General features: G+C 35.5%; 1 protein-coding gene across 2 annotated transcripts in view; it reads right to left on the reverse strand.

Moving 5' to 3' along the window:
- The window catches only part of DMXL1 (Dmx-like 1), a 68564-nt gene extending 56724 nt beyond the window's left edge, over positions 1–11840 (reverse strand). For both annotated transcript variants that reach the window (XM_010022331.1, XM_010022330.1), the window contains exons 1-6: positions 11721–11840; positions 6271–6334; positions 5860–5867; positions 4210–4288; positions 3459–3591; positions 1004–1070 (exon numbers count right to left, since the gene is read on the reverse strand). In XM_010022331.1, the coding sequence (XP_010020633.1) occupies positions 1004–1048 (45 nt within the window). In that variant the 5' untranslated portion in view covers positions 1049–1070; positions 3459–3591; positions 4210–4288; ... (1 more) ...; positions 6271–6334; positions 11721–11840. The remainder of the gene's footprint in view (positions 1–1003; positions 1071–3458; positions 3592–4209; positions 4289–5859; positions 5868–6270; positions 6335–11720) is intronic.
- Positions 11841–16899: the final 5059 nt, after the last annotated feature.

The raw sequence follows: 16899 nt of genomic DNA on the forward strand, positions 1-16899 counted from the left end.
ATCTAGATTCACTATTAAATATGAATGGTATTGAAATACTTTATTAACCTGGGTATGTTTAACATGACCCTACTAGGGGGAAAGAAGGGTTGTCTTGCTGAGCAGCATCTTCTTTTATAAAAAATTAAACAGAAACAAAGATGCATTTTAAAGATTCTGTAGGCATGTAATCAACTTACTCATTTAGGGTAAAAAATCCATCATTAACTTCCTACTTAGTAATTCTTCCTATTTATTCCTACGTAGATAGTAATTGTGCTTTACATGAGTTTATGGTGTAAGAAAACAAAATGGAACACAAGACATTCCAGTCAAAAACTCTGCAAGTGTATTAGCCCATAGAAGCTATTTGTAGATTAATTTTTCCATTATTTAATCATATTATAACATTAAAATCCTTTAAAACTTGACTTTTAAAATAAATATCAACTTGTACCCATAAAAAAAACAAACAACAAAAAAAAAACCCACCACCCACGTAAAATACATAGTATATATCACCAACAATGACAAAACACCTTTTTCTTTTAATAAAACTAATCCGCAACATTGGCCACAAATATACCTATGGAGGGGCATACAGATATATTTACACATATTTTGATTAATGGTGTCATAACAGTGAAATACCAAATATAGTTCCTCATTAGAAAGATATCCAGCAGTGAGATCATCCACAGATCTCCCCCGTTCACAAAACTCTTCCCTTTCTGACGTCGTATAATTTGGTATGACTACTTCAAAATAGCCATTTTTAATCAGTAGTGAATATTTACTGGGTCTTGTTTCCCCTGAACTACCTTTCTCCCAGATTCTTATTTACTAAAATGTAAACATGCATGGAGGGATTACTGGAAATACTGGGGGGTGGGGGTGGGGGAGGGAGGGGAATAAATTCATTAAAAAGTTGGGAGTTTTTTCTTAGTTAGAAAAATAAGTGTTTTTACATTGTTTGCTTTAATACCTTACCTGAATTAGTACAAAATTACAAGAAAGCACTTACCTTTCCAGCAGTAGCAAAAAACTCCCCATCTGGTGAGAATTTCATTAAACAAACTTGAGAAGCAGTTCTATGAAATAATGAAATAAAGACAGTTAAAAATAGAAAATAAGTTTTAACAACTTTTTCAGAACTCCAAACAGTTTTTTCCCCTTGAACTCATGAAAGTGTTTTAATTCTTACATGCAAGTGTCCATTAACAAATTCCAGAAGGACTACGAGGTAAACCTGTGTACAACATATGGTTGCGGGCACACCGGAAAAAAGAGAAAACAAAAAAGCTGTAGCTAAGTATGCCACAATATTTCAAACACATCCAATCTAATTTGGAATGGAATATTCCGAATCCAATATTCCAAAACATCATAAGAGAAAACCGGCTGCTAACAGATTACACTGTGTGCAGAAAGGCTCTCTACTTCCATTTCACAATCATTTGGATTTCAAAGTGATTTCTGTTGTCCTGTATTATCCTCCAACTTACTTGAAAAACACCTCAGTTTCTCATATTTCCCACAGTTCTAACTTAAGAAAACAAAAAGGTGTAGAAATAATAATGTAGTTAGAAGGATATGAAAGTAATTTTTACACAAATGGTAACACTGATAAAAGATGACACATCAAAATAATCTCAACTGTGTGGCTCATTTTCGCTGTGATTTACTTTCCTTGGAAGTACAACAAATTATATTCTTTTACAGGCTTTGAAGCACTGAGCTACTGCTTAACTGACAAGCTCATTAATGGCAACAAGAACTTACAAGAATTTAATTGCGCAGCAAAAATGCAGTGTACATTTTCATCCTGAATTCATTAAACATGTATATCATGTAAGGCTTAACTTTCAGGAATAATTAAGTTAGCCATTAGGTCATTAAAAAGCATGTGTGTGCTCTAGTGTGTGCTGTAACAACAGGAAGACAATTACAAAAGCTGTGCCACAAGCAAAGTAAATTTCCAGCTACATTTTAACAATATCCTCCTAGTAGAGCTCATACGAAGACATTTGGGAATGCCTCCTTTGGACATTACAAATTATTCTGGTAAAGGGTAGTACTGCAAAATCACTATCTTGGAAACTTTTCCTCGAGAAAAACCCATTCTAAATCTAACTGAACCACAAGTGCCAGAAGACATACACACATAAACTGACAAGTCAAGTGCTGTTGACCCATTACAGGAACTACTAATTCAAAGTATAAAACACTCAGTTCTCTTTCCTCCACAAAAGAGTTCAAAAGAAGGAAACAGGTGGAGACCTATGAAGACTTTTTTAAGGTTTATGATACAGATGCAAAATATATTATTGAAGGGACAGAGGAAAACCAGTATCTGTATGATCTTGACTACTGCTACCACAGTCCCAGGTTCCCATCACATCCTAGGTACAGGCTGACTCCTCCTCTTATTAGGCTGAGAGACGACGGTCCAAAGGTGACTCAATAAATTGAGTAAGTCTTCAACTTCTTTTATTTAGAAAGTTCATTGTATTCAAAAGAGAATTTTTCAGTTGTTATTTGGATAATCTTGTGATTTTAAACACATCCCTGGTAAATGTTAGTGTACACAGAAAAAGCAAGGACCGAAGGATTTACGAAAGTGTTTCAGTTTTTTTGGTTTTTTCTTGTTTTGCCTTTTTTTTTTTTTTTTCCTTTTTCTTTTTTTGGTACATCCAGAGAACTGCCTGACCAATTCCAAGTGCTTCATAAAGAATAATTTCACGTAAGGGTCCCTCCAGGCAGCCACATCAGGAGTCTTCTTTCAGGAGCCTGCCATATGGTATAGTGATCCAAAGTGAACAGTGCACATGTTGTGTTAGGAAAGTCTTCCTATAGCAGGAAGGATGGCAATTTAAATTCTTATAAACAGAAGTAGTAAATTAAAACTCTTCTGAATGTACCGACACACAGACACAAAGATTAAAATCAACATGTATACAAAAAGAGCATTCAAAGATGCAGTAAAGCAAAATGCATCCATCTTTGCGTGACAGTTCCAAATACCCAGAATAAACACAGAAAAAGTAAAGGATGTATGTAAGGGGGAAGATGTATGAGAAAGAAAGGTGAAGTACACTGGACATAGAAGTAAGTTTCTTTTAATCAGTCCTGCAAGCATAATAATTTCGAAATATACAGTTTTCACCTTACTTCTCATACAAGCAACGAAGCCTACTGGGACAACAGCAGCCTTCCCTCAGTATTTTAGTAGTGTTTCATTGTAATTGAAGAACTGCCTAAAGACACAAACTACCCCAAAACCAATTACAACTGATCTTGTAGGAGGAAAGAAATGTTATGTATTCAAGGGCAATACGATTCAAGTTTATCGTGTATCAATAATATTTATTAAGTAAGAGTATACAATGGAATTCAACCAAACTACATTAAATATTTAATCTGAAAGGTACAAATCAGCAAGAAAAAAGGAATTACTTGTCTTTAAAGAATTTGCTTACTTGCACTGCCAGATACACTGCCATTCGCCATGTCCAACATCTGTTCTTTCAGTATTGTCATTGTCAGAACGGTTTTCCAAAGGGATGCTGGACCACAGCTGAAGACAACTGGAACCAGTCAAAAGGCGAGTGCCTAAAAGAAATGTTTGTAACAACGTAACTACAAGATAAGTAGCAAAATACAGACTTCTGTAAAGGAAGAGAAAAACAAGCAGTTTTGCAAAGCTGAAACTGCAGAACAAAACACACTAGATATTAACACCTTTTGTATAGTAAAGTTACTGTAATAGCAGTGTGCCTTTTACACATTCCTCTAATCACCACAGAGCAGTTCAATCTTGCAAGCAGATATTCTCATTTAAGACATTTTGATTTGAGCATCTACAGCTCAAAATGTGCAAATTCAGTAATTTTTCAGAGTAGTTATTCTCTACAAGAAACACCTAGAACTACTATAGGCATCACTCTTTCACAAAAAAAAAAAACCTCTTTCACATGCTACTTAAGCCATGGTTTTAAATATTAGATACTGATGAGATTAGGATAATCAATTAAGACCAAATGGATGCACCTAATATTTTGACTCTCCTATAACAAGAAAGAAGAGGTAGATTCCACTTCATTTTTTTGTTTTGTCTTAGCATGATAGAGAACACCAATCTTTTCTTTGTACTCAAAGGACAGTGAAATTTAAATAAAAAATTAATTACTATATCAAGTTGATAGGTGTTTCTTTAACTGAAATTCTCACCTGTGGGATCCCATGTTAGATTATGTGCTATGGCTTCCAGTAAGATTTGAGCATTCTTCTGCCACTGATAATGTAACGTCTGAAATGTTAAGCGTTCATAAACATTAATATGAAAACTCTTCCTTCCCTTCCCTTTTTATAATAGTAAGAGTACATCTCCACTGCATCCTCCAATTTTTATGAAGGATGTGTTTAAAATAAATTACTGATTATCTAATAAAAATTGATTCATTCTGATTTTTAAACGAAGCAGTTTTCCATTAATCTGACTATATAAATAGAAGTTTCTAACTTCTTATTTTAAAACATAGCTTAAAAAAAAAATCAGTTCATAAAATCATCATCAGAACCTGAAATTTTTTAAAACGGAAATCTGGTTTTATTTTTTGGGTATGGGGGGGAGGGGAGAAAGTATCAAAAATTAAATAGACTAAATACACTTGGTGTTTGATACCAGCAGTATTGTTGAATTAAAGGATTTCAATAAGGTCAAGATAACATATATGATACTTCCCTCCCCCCTTCTTTTTTAACATACAACAGGAGAGCCTACTATTTTCAGATTTTGCATCATTACTTCATTCACTGGAAGAAGTTGAGGATTAAATTCACAAAATATTTATCTGGTCTATTTTCATAATAGAATGCAAAGTTTTGATGCCTTGAATTTTAAGAGAAACTAAAATCATTACTGGAAATAATATTAAGAGCCAAAATGTTTTTTTCTTAACTCACAAAGACAGACATTTCTCAAGTAATCATCCCCCACTCCAAAAATATCAAACCAAGAGATGTGAAAGTTAAAATACAACAACTAAATCTTTCAGAAGTTTGGTAGAAAACAGTAATAACTACCTCCAGATAAGATCCTGAACATCCTAGTAAATGGAAGACAGAGAAAATCTTACAACAATGTAAATATATTGGAAATTATTGCAGTAATTTCCAACAGGTTAATTGTGAGAATGAAGTAACAAAATACTTTTTCAAATATAAACATTTAAAAGCAAATAATGGGTGGAGAGTGCTTCCCCTACTGCCTACAGTTACTACACAAACATTGAAGTTCAAAGTTAAGTGTACTGTTAACCAGTAGAGACCATTCAGCATGGATTCAGTAGCTCCAACGATAAAAAGAGAGAAGAGTACTTCTGAAAATTTCATATGAGCATAGGTTGTCACATTTAACCATTATTTTATTCCACTGCTTTCCAGTGGTATAAATTATAACATATATTTAATACCAGTTATTTAATTAATATACAAAATACCATTCGTTTACAGGTACACAAGGAATCATATGACTGAGCTGTGACTGGCTAGTACAGAGAAGAGAATCCACTACAAGGCTCTATACACAATTTATTAATACAAATGGAGAAACCAAACGTCTGAAGGGGTCAACTATCATCAAAGTTCGCATATCACCAAACTGTGACTCCAACACTTCTAATCCTCTCCGTGTAAGCACCATGGTTAAATAATTTGCTTTAAATCAAACTATTAGCCGGAAATCAGTATTCTGGCCACTAATTCACTAAATCACTGTCACCAAAATTAAGCCATAGATCAAGAGAAAAAACATTGTTCTCATTGACTATTATAACACTGAAGTATAAGCAAGCATTTGGTCAGATATTCTAAAAAAGCCAGACTTTCTGAACCTGTTACAGATTTGACCAAGATCATGCAGTTTCATAAACCGAAGTCAAAATAAGAATTGTAAAAGACATCAAGCTACCCAGGATGGTTCAAAAAGTGCCCATCTTTTCGGGTTCTGGAATATTTCAGTTATGAATTATAGGGTTAGATAAATCAGTAATATGAAGCATTATAGCAAAATCTATTTCTTTAAAAAGCATTTCAAATAACATGTCTCTGTCTTCCTTCTACCATTTCTACTTTCCAAGGACCACCTTACCTTTCAATTTTATTGTAGCATTAAAAGACATCAAATAAAACTTCAATTTTAAAGCAAACCAGAAAAATAAGTTTTCTTCAGGCTTCAGAACTAAGTAAATTAATTAAGAAGTGATGAATCACTTACATTACGATGGCCACTGTTCTGCTTCACGAGGCTAACTGGCTCAAAGATACAAATCACTTTTCCGTAAGAAGCTGCAATCTAAAGCAAATTCATATTTATATGTATATAAACACACAGAGAAGAAATAAACTATAGAACAAAGAAAGTACTGCAAATTGTTGATTCTATTCTTAACCCTCCTTGCAGATAAATTCAAAGCTCACATCCATACTCCCTTGTGTTGATGATAAAAATACAATTGTTTATTTACACATTAGTCCTGATGAACTACTGAGAGTGGATATGAGCTTTTTTTTTTTTTCTATTTCACATTTTTAAAGTTAGATCTACTATCAATATTATCTCCACAATTAATTAGCTAAACACTCAAAGGAGTCGGCAGAGTTCACATTCTCAGAAATTGAACGAACACTTATTTAGGGTACTTTTGTTCCCTGGCCTGAGAACATGCTACATTATAAAACGTTAATTCAGAAGACACAAGCTATGCAAGCTAAATACCCAATGCAGAGAACTGCAAAACAGGAGAATTACTGAAAGCCAATGCAAAATACTTCAAAAAAAGTCGCAGCATGGTCAGCTTTAATTGGTATTTCAAAGCCTTATTCTGCCAGTGGCATCAGCCACCCAAAAGTTGCATTAAGAGAAAATTAAGAGTATTTTATCTCAAGATACCTGTGTAAAAAGCACACTTAAAAGAAAAGTCAAAACAAGCCAAATGAATGGTAAAGACCACAATATTGTCACACCTAAGTTATTATTATTTATGCATCCATTACAGATACACATGATCTGTATAAATGTACAAATCTATACAGATCCTAAAATCCATAGGTCCATAGCTTAAAGAGAAACCCTCTGCATTAAAAAGAATATTTAAATAAATTTCTACCACAGTAACAACCTAAACATCAGCCTGGCCCAAAAATGCCAAGAATAATCTTGTCATAGTTGCAAAATGCCTGAAGAAACTTTTACTTTACATATCAGTCTAATACTTGCCCTCTCTAATTCTCTTTAACTACCTCACTTACTCTTCTTGTAATTCTGTTCCACATCCCAATTGCAAGAAGTTTATGTAAACTTATACTGATTAGATTTTTCTTTTCCTCCAAGCGCGGACAGTTCTTCAATTTTTATTGTTAACTGGGTTTTTAACACAAACTAACATTAGTCTGCCAGAGTGCTAAACAAGTAGTGTCCAGAGCATCAGTTACCCCTGAAACTTTCCACATGCTTCCACAATGATACAGCCACTCAAACTAGTCCTCATTGAGCAGCATGCTGTCAAAAAGAATAATGCAAATTTGTGTGTTGCAGAAATCCCCAAACAACCACAATAATCACCCCAGCATCAACCAAATATCTATAGTAGTCCCAAATCCTGTTATTAGAAATGAGATGTGCAGAGAAGCACGAGTTGTAAAGAGAGAGGTTACCATTATTCTTCGTGATAGACAGTGGTATTGAGTGCACACTCAGCCCATTTGCAGATGACACCAAGCTGAGTGGTGCAGCTGATTCACTAGAGGGAAGGGATGCCACCCAGAGACCTTAATAGGCTCAGGGAACAGGCCCACACAAACCACATGAAGTTCAACAAAGACCAAATGCAAGGTCCAGCACACGGATCAGGGCAATCCCCAGCATCAACACAGACTGGGGAAACGAGCGGATTGAGAATAGCCCTGTGTAGAAGGACTTGGGGGTACTGGTGGACAAAAAATTGGACATAACACATCAGTGTGCGCTTGCAGCCCAGAACACCAAACGTATGCTGAGCTGCATCTAAAGAAGGGTGGCCAGCAGGTCAAGGGAGGTGATTCTCCCCCTCTACTCTGCAGAGACCCCACCTGGAATACTGCATCCAGCTTTGGGGCCCCCAACACAAGATGGACATGGACCTGTTGGAGGAGGTCAAGAGGAGGTTCCACAAAGATGGACAGAGGGCTGGAACACCTCTCCTATTAAAAGTGGCTGAGAAAGTTGTGGTTGTTCAACCTGGAGAAGGCTCTTTGGAGATGTTATGCAGCCTTTCAATACTTAGAGAGACTTAAAAGAAATATAGAAAGAGACTTTTTAACAAGGCCTGTAGTGATAGGACAAGGAGTAATGGTTCCAAACTAAAAGAGAGTAGATTTAGATCTGCTTCTAATCAAAGTAATAAATTTTTTTATGATGAGGATGGCGAGGCACTGCAACAGGTTGCACAGTGAAGCTGTGACTGCCCCATCTGTGGAAGCGTTAGAGGTCGGGTCAGATGGGGCTTTAAGGAACACAATTTAGGGTAGGGTGAGACTAGATGATCTTTAAAGGTCCCTTCCAACTCAAACCATTTAATGACTAATTCTTGCACCAGTGTACAAGAATAAACTATGAGTTCTAGGGACAATAACCTTGTCCACTGTCACCACTTCGTCCAAACCAGGAATATAACTAGCAGCTTCAGGTTCTCATTTCTTTAAGTTTTAGTATAATCCAAATAGTTTCTTGATACACTTATGTTTTCCCCCACCAGGCCTCAAAACTGAGCAGAAGCCCTCAAAATTTCTCATTCATCAAAATGTCTGTAACTCTACTAAGTTACATTATTACTCACTACTGAACAGTGGAAAATCAAACAATCACAGTTCCTCTGAGAAGAACATACAGCCTGTCTACTAAAAAAACAAAATACAGCAAAACAACAACAACAAACACATATACGCAACAAAGACAACCCAAAAAAAAACGAACAAAAACCCCACAAACCCACAAAAAAAAAAAAATTCCCCTGTAGTATAGTTCATGAAATTTTAGACCCTGGATTCAAAACTGAGCTTTCATACTCAAGTAGTCCTACTTATGAGAAAAAAAAGTCTTACTTAAAAATATCTTATTTAGCAAGCTTACTGATTTTACCTACCAACTTTATACAGGTATCCCATTAGCATGTAAACTAAACAAAGTTTTTAATCAGTACCTACATTTTTCTTTGACATCAGTAAAATAGGTTGTTCCATAAAGAAAACGCTTTATATACATTTTAACACTGCTGTCACCAGCCATTACACAATCAACTTTTATTAAAAATTTCAAATTATCTGAAGGACCATCTTCTTGCACCCTATTAGCTATTTCTACAAGCTAAACTGTGAAAACAATTAAAGTTTCGTCAGGTTATGATTAAAAGTTTTGACCTTAATTCTTACTTTCACTGGAGGAAGCACAAAGAGGCTTGTAGCTTACACTCTGTGGGAGGACTTCAAGTACTGTACCCACTTGCAAAGAAGTTTTCATTACCAAGCTGCTTACAACCAGAAGCAAGAGACTGGATTCAGTGTCCTGAGATTAAATTAACCTGTTTGTGAAACTAGTCCTTGCAAATCTATGGGACACTTTTTTAAAAAGTTCATATGCATACACATATAAACACATGTAAATATAAATATAAATACATGCGTAACTGGGATGATTAAAAGTTTTCATCCATTTTTTCCACCTCATATCATTTTTGGAAACAGAGAATTAAGTTTATCTCAAAAAACACACTAGGAAGAAGAAAGCCTGTGCCATGTGCCCCCACCCTTCAAAGCCAAGGGAGAGATGGGTCATACATGAACTTCTAAGCTGCTGCTACTTCAAAGTAGCTTCCCAATAAACTAGAATTAGATTTAGGGGGCAAGAATGAAGAAAAAATTAAATGTTTTACTTCCATTACTAGAAAAAAAACTCTTACAAACCAATTCTGTCATCCAAAGGGAGAATGATGGAAGAGTCTTCAAAGAGAACAAGGCCAGCTATTATGGGAAAAATTCTTGAAAGCATAAATGTAAAATTTAAATGTAAAAATTAAAAAAAGTACATAATTCATAAACTAGAAACGATAACTGGATACTTTCCAGAAAGATTCAAAATCGCAACCTAAATAAGATGCATTATTTGCATCTTATTCTGCTTCTTCCTGTAGATTTTGAACAAAAAAGAACAATCTGAATATAAAATGAAGAGAAATCTGTGTCAAAACTGATGAAGAAGCTGCAAGAAGAAATTCCACCCTTGCAGCAGTGCACTGGAAATGTATTGATCAATCCAGTCAGTAAGTAGATTCCTAGACATTCACTGATTACTATTTTCATCGCTCTGCAAATACATCTAGTCTAATTGCTAACAGCAAACAATATTAACTTGCAGAATCAAAATGACCCCCAGGTCTACTTAAGAAACTAAAAAAATCTGAAGTTTAGTAATCCTTATAGTTTGATATATTTCGATGTGTTTACAGCTCACGGACAGTTTGACATATAAATACATTCAGAACTGGTATTGTGCAGTCAAGATGACCTCGCAAATTTGCAGAAAAATTTTAAAAGATTAACATGACTTGTATGTGCACGTCACCATATGTTAATATACAGCCAGTAAGTGAATTAAAAAAAAAAAACAACAAACGCTTTCCAGTTAACAGCCACCAATGGAAAAGACACACAGTCATTATGGCTAAGAGGTACCAGAAACATAGAGGAGAACATTTCGTCATTTTCATTTACATTCTTCACTATCACTGCAAGAGTTCACCACTCAAACATTAAAATGAAGGAACATAGAGTGGCTGAGGATCATTATCACAGACTTCACATGTAACCATGAATAAGTTTCCATGCAGAGGTCTTGTCTCAAGATGGACACCAGAATCCAATCAAAGCTCTCATTAACTCCTAAGGTGTGTAGCCATGTGCCGGAGGGCTCATATGATCTCCCACTAGCACTGGCTTAAAGAAAGCAACAAAGTTAAAACAAAAAAAAGGCCCCTCTTGTGTACCCACACACAGTTTCTACTGAATAAAATAGCTTAATCACACTGTAACAACCTAATGGAGAGTTACCTGGTTATATATTTTTTACTGTGACAGAACTATAGCGAAAGATTTCTGTAAAAAGGACTTGAAGCCTAATAGCATCTAAAATACAACATTTCTGATCCAGTTTACCTACATAAGAAAAAGAAAAGCTGAGAAATCAAGGAAGCAAAACCCTAAGAGCAATTTTAGAGCCTTTATTAATTGCTTGAAAAGGATGTCAGTTTTCTGGATAATCTAGAAGTGATCTTTGTGGAAGCACTCTCTACTGCCAGCCACTAACATGTCAAAACACATCAATGATACACCCAGTAGTACGAAGCTCTAGTGAAAAAATTACTTTTGCTTCCACCTTACTCGTCTTTTAGTCAAATTCTTGCAATCTCCTCTTTGCAGCCCTGTGCACATCTCTATCTTCCTGTACAGCCCTATGTATCTTCTACAATCTCATTATCCATGCTTACTATTTCACATTCACTGTGCTGCTTACCACAAACAAAGACATGAAGCAATCAGCCATTTCACGGTTCACTCCTGTGTATTTGCCTTAACTTGCAAGTACCCACATTCTTGAGGAGGTGCTTAACACGACACTGCTAGAACATTATTAGAAACACTCTACGTACCTTCCCCTGTTGCACTGAACAGTCCACACATCCCACTTGAATGTTTCCATGTTTTGCACCAGGGATTATCTGTAATCTTTCAAAGTCAGTCCCCAGTACCACAATATCACATCCTGATGCATATGCCTAAAAAAGAAATATGAGAATTAAGTAAAACTTTAGCTACTTACAGCTTACTGGTGAAGTATGAAAAGGCATAGTCTACGTATCCCAAAGTGAGAGAATGATAAAAGGGCCAAAAATGCCATTTTTGGTAGCCAAAAGATTGAAGAGCAGAACAGTCTCGTAAGAACTGCAGATGGAAGATTCCTGTTTACTGACATAAATGATTGCGCCTTACAACTAACCCTACCATTTCTAGCATATTAACTAAAAATACTTCTGACTTGAAAAAAGGCAGTAAAATGGAATGCTAGAGTTGCAGAACTGAAATCTGATGATGATGCTTTCATGTGTAAGAGTACTTCTACCAAGCCTGACCTAGACTATCATACCATTACATACACTAAAATAAATAAATTAAATAAAGACCATGTAGATATTGGTCCAAAGACAATTTTCCACACAAAAAGGTTCAGAGACATTTCACAAAACAGTCTTACCCAGATCACTCTGACTACCATTCTCAGCCAATATTCAGTTATTTTTTTCCAACCAGCAGAACACCAGCGACCCTTAAAATAAACTGATAATTGGAAATGTAGTCTATAATGCTTTTGCAGACAGAATATAACCTTATTATTTATTAATGCATTTATTAACCATTTTATTAATTATAACCATTAATTTAATTAATGGTTTAATAACCATTTACTATCAGTCAGGTTTTTGAGCCCATTCCTATCCTGACCCCTCTTCAGCTTCAAGAAGTGGTTCAAGCAGTGTCATTCCTCCTGTCAAAAGAACAGCTTTTATTACAAATTGACATCTTAACTGCAGGTTCCAAAGCAAGCTAAATTTAAAACTAATTGGAAAAGAGGAGATTGAGTACTATTTTTTGTTCAAATGTTAAAGTGATTATTTTAGTATCACAATGACAGGAACTTTGGACCTGTTCTTCACAGAACGTTTTTTTCTTTAGTTAAAAACCATCTCAAAAAAAGAAAAAAAAAAGAAAAAAAAAAGTGCTTCAATTTAAAGAGATAACTTGGCTTTATTAAAAATGTCTTTAAAAGACCGAAGTGCCAAAGACTGTATGAAGCCCACCTGCTCTTCTGTATACCCCTGTAGGCCTCATCAGAACTTTAGACTTACTTAATTTCTCTCATCAGGTTCTCTCCACTTCTAAATTTACAGGCAAGCCTGAGAGCACACAGTGTCACAACACTACAGTATTTCCACCACAGTGAGCAAGAGCTAGCATATAAAGTAATACACACTGTTAGCAGTGATCCTGAAGCTCAAAAGCTAACAATTCTAATGCGATCAAGAACTCAACCAGTTTCAACATATAAAAAAGTTCTGAGAACACTTGGCATTTTGCACTGGAAGAACTCTGAAGTACTGATCAAACACTACACATCGGAGTCTTTAGGAACTGGTATATCAGAACTAAGGCTGTCTCCTGCTAACCCAGGCTGTGCTGGACAGCAGTAGCTCAGAGGTATGCAAACATTCTAGACTTGCTGTTTCCTAAAAATGTCCCTACAAACTCTTGACCAAGAGCTACATAGTTTCTTCTTCCTTTTACTATGCTTAAACATGGCTATTATTTTATGTTTAATACTTATTTCTTGCCCAATTTCATATGCTGTGTGTTTACAAAAGGAGAAGGTTGTCAAATTGGGGATAAACTTTCTGAAGAAAAGTTGGGGAATATATTCTCATCCTAGCAGCTCTCAGTTCTAACAATTATAAATACACTTGTAAGAATCTGGACCAGGGTAGGGACAAAAGGAGTGCCCTTATAAAATCTTATCCTGGAAAAAAAACATACAGTCTTTCCATCCTCTCTTTCTGGTAATTCTCAACATTACTTGTAAAAAACATCACCCTTCGTCACATTGATTTCCCAATCCTCAATAAACTGCAAAACCACTGACTAGCACTTAAAACTGTAGAGATGATCTGTCCCCAAAGAGGTAAAAAAGGGAAGAAACAAAGGGGAGAGAAATAAAGGGGGGGAAAAAAAAAAAAAAACACCCCACAACAAAAAAAATGCAGTCTCAAAGAGCCAAGCAGAAGGATGACGACTTGGAGGTTATTTCTGAGGTTTAGTCAACGTGTGCCTGCAGGAGAACTACCATTTCAAACACAAACAGCAAGGGATCCAGAGGGGAAGGAAGCTATGTATTTCAAAGAAAAGAAGTGTCCAAATAGAAGGTAACTAGGCTGTCTGGCATGTGAAACTGCAAAAAGCTCCTTTTTCTACTGTTGCCTATCATTCCAATCCCATTACACCTCTCACTGACCAGACACTTAAGGAGGGAAGCTTGAGTGTTCCCCTCCTTCTAAGGCCTCCTTCCTTTGGTTCTCTACTGTCCCCAACTGCAACTCATCTATTAGACTGTCTCTGCGCAGAGAAGTCACATTTTTATACACTCTCTCTGGAACCCAAACTCCAGTTCTGAATGAAGTTTCTAAGCAATTGTATCCTATAAAAACATTTCTCAAAAACAAGAGCACAAAACCAATTGCTGGAGTAGTTATACATTTTAAATTTTTTTCCAGCTCAGAAAATCATATGTGGTATTTTAGCATAGTATAATGGAAGTCAGCACTCAGAAACAAGGATACTTTCTATATCCTAATGTCTCTTAGATACAAAAAAAATTAATTCTGCCTGTCAGTCAACTTTATCTTTTCACTGCACAACTTGTCCACAATTGGTCATATGTCACTCGTTTTCATTTTGACAGAAGCTATGCAAACTAAGGCAAAAGGTAATTCAAGTGCTCCATAACGTGTAGGGCAAGAAGCAATTTCAGAATATAAGCATTTCTTGTATCCATACTTGTGTCTACATTACCCAGCCCTTGGGGGATTTGGGAAAGGGGGCACAAAATGTTACCATACACTTCAACTAGGAAAGAATTCCTAATAATTAAAGTAAATAATTAATAAAATCTCAATGTCTTTTTAAAGTGAGCAGAGCCTCCAAGTCTTATTTAAAAAGCCATAAAAACCTTTCACCTTAAGAATGCCCTGACATATTTACAAGAAAGTTGTCTTTGCACAAGGGGACAAGCAGGCAGTGTTGACATTATCACGCTCTTGGAATGTTTATTAAACAATGATTTGTTCTTCTGATACACAAATAAACAAGATCGAACTAGTTCAAGCTGCATGAACATGGATTTCACAAGCAGCTAACACAGCAAAATAAGCATGAAATTAGGAAGTGAAAGACGTATGAGGCCTGTGAAAATAAATGTAATTTTGCATACAATACTCTGTTTCCAAACAATTTCTACCTATTCTTTTAATCAGATGTCAGCTCTTGTTTCTAATACTTCTTCGGAAAAGATGAACAGATATTTTGACAATAATAGTGCTTTAAAACCATACTGGTTTTAACAAAGTAGTACAGAATTACATTAACTATTCTAATTTATTTCTGTTCTAATTTATTTCTGAAGTGAAAGCCTGAAATACACAACTCAAAAACAGAACGGTACTGGCAAATCACTACTCTCAGTAGAAGAAAACCAAATGAGCAGAGGTCTTGACCTCTTATACAGCACAGCATCTCTAAAACAACTATTTCACTTATACTCGAGCCTCTTCAGAAATGTATAATTTCTTCTATGTACTGACATACTAAGTTTTTGCTGTAATTTCTGCTACAGCTATTTATGGACTGACATATTATCTTGTACAACTGGCACAAACTTTATTTAACCTACATCTCTCACATGAAGTGCACAATTACCATGAATTACCAGCTATTATCCACAGGTGAATGCACTAGTGTGTGCGTGCACATATGCATTTATCAGGCAATATATATAGTAGCACATGCAAACATATATGGGATGAACATACCGGCTAGAAAGATAACCTAGAACTTTGTGCTGGGCTCAAGGCCAACCAGAACCACCTAGCAGAAGCAGTCCAAGGGACCACACTTAGCAGTTCACAGGAACTTATTTGGAGTGCTCTGTCCCTGCGATAGCTACACTGGAAGCTCTCCAGTATAATGACCCACAATCTTTTGCTTCTTTTGTTCTGCAGTTGATTTTGTTACTGTATTAAAGGTAATTCTCAAGCCACATCAATGCCATTTTTATGGCTGATGGGTCTCAAAGGCTCTTGTGTCCCCTGCAAATGAAATGAAGCAAGTCCCAAAGGTCAGGATGCCACAGCTCACAATCAAATCAACCAATTAAAAAGATTTTATCAAAAAACATTTAATGTCCCTGCTCATTTCAGGGGAGTTGTACTACATGACCTTTGACGGTCCCTTCCAGCCCAAACTATGATTATACCTTAGGAAATATTCATTTCCCACTAAAAAAAAAAAAAAAAAAAATAATAAAAGAGCAAAGCAGGCTATTCCAAGGAAAAGCATTACATAGGAACAAAAACTTAATACTAGAAAACCAGAAAGAAAAATCTCATCGTTATTAACTACACAGGGTGCCTGTTTCTTCTGCTGCATTGAGCACATACGCATAATACATTCTCAGTCTGTGAGGACTAAATACTGGTTATATGCAACACAAATTAAGCACAGGTGGGAGAAGAGTATTTCCTTGTGTCTCCTCCTATTTTTCCCTTCTCATTGGTTCCACTTTTAAGAAAAATTTACAAAGGTCATTCCTATGAAAAGTGAAGATAAAATTTAAAGGCAAATAAATCTCTCAAGCAGGTGATACTGCAGTAATGTCTGTATTTTATTCCTTTCCACAGAATGGTCAAAATCAAAAAGCACAGTCAACATGAGCCACATAGTACCTCGCTGAATTACCCTATTTTACAAAAGAAACCAACCCACCACCAAAAAAAAAAAAAAAAAAAAAAAAAAAACCAAATAAAAAAAAAAAAAACTTTCCCCCGTGCAGATATAAATTTGCACTAATCTTTTTAGCACGGTCTCGCCCTCAATCCCATTATTAGATTAGTGTAAGCTTTGATACAAGTATTAAATTTAAATATTGTATTTTTAAAAATCTTTAAGATTAAATTTAAGAAATACTCTTCCATCATGTTTGAAAATGAAAAAACAAAACAAACAACA

This window comes from Nestor notabilis, unplaced genomic scaffold, assembly GCF_000696875.1.
Source record: "Nestor notabilis isolate BGI_N333 unplaced genomic scaffold, ASM69687v1 scaffold15359, whole genome shotgun sequence".
Classification (NCBI taxonomy): Eukaryota; Metazoa; Chordata; class Aves; order Psittaciformes; family Psittacidae; genus Nestor; species Nestor notabilis.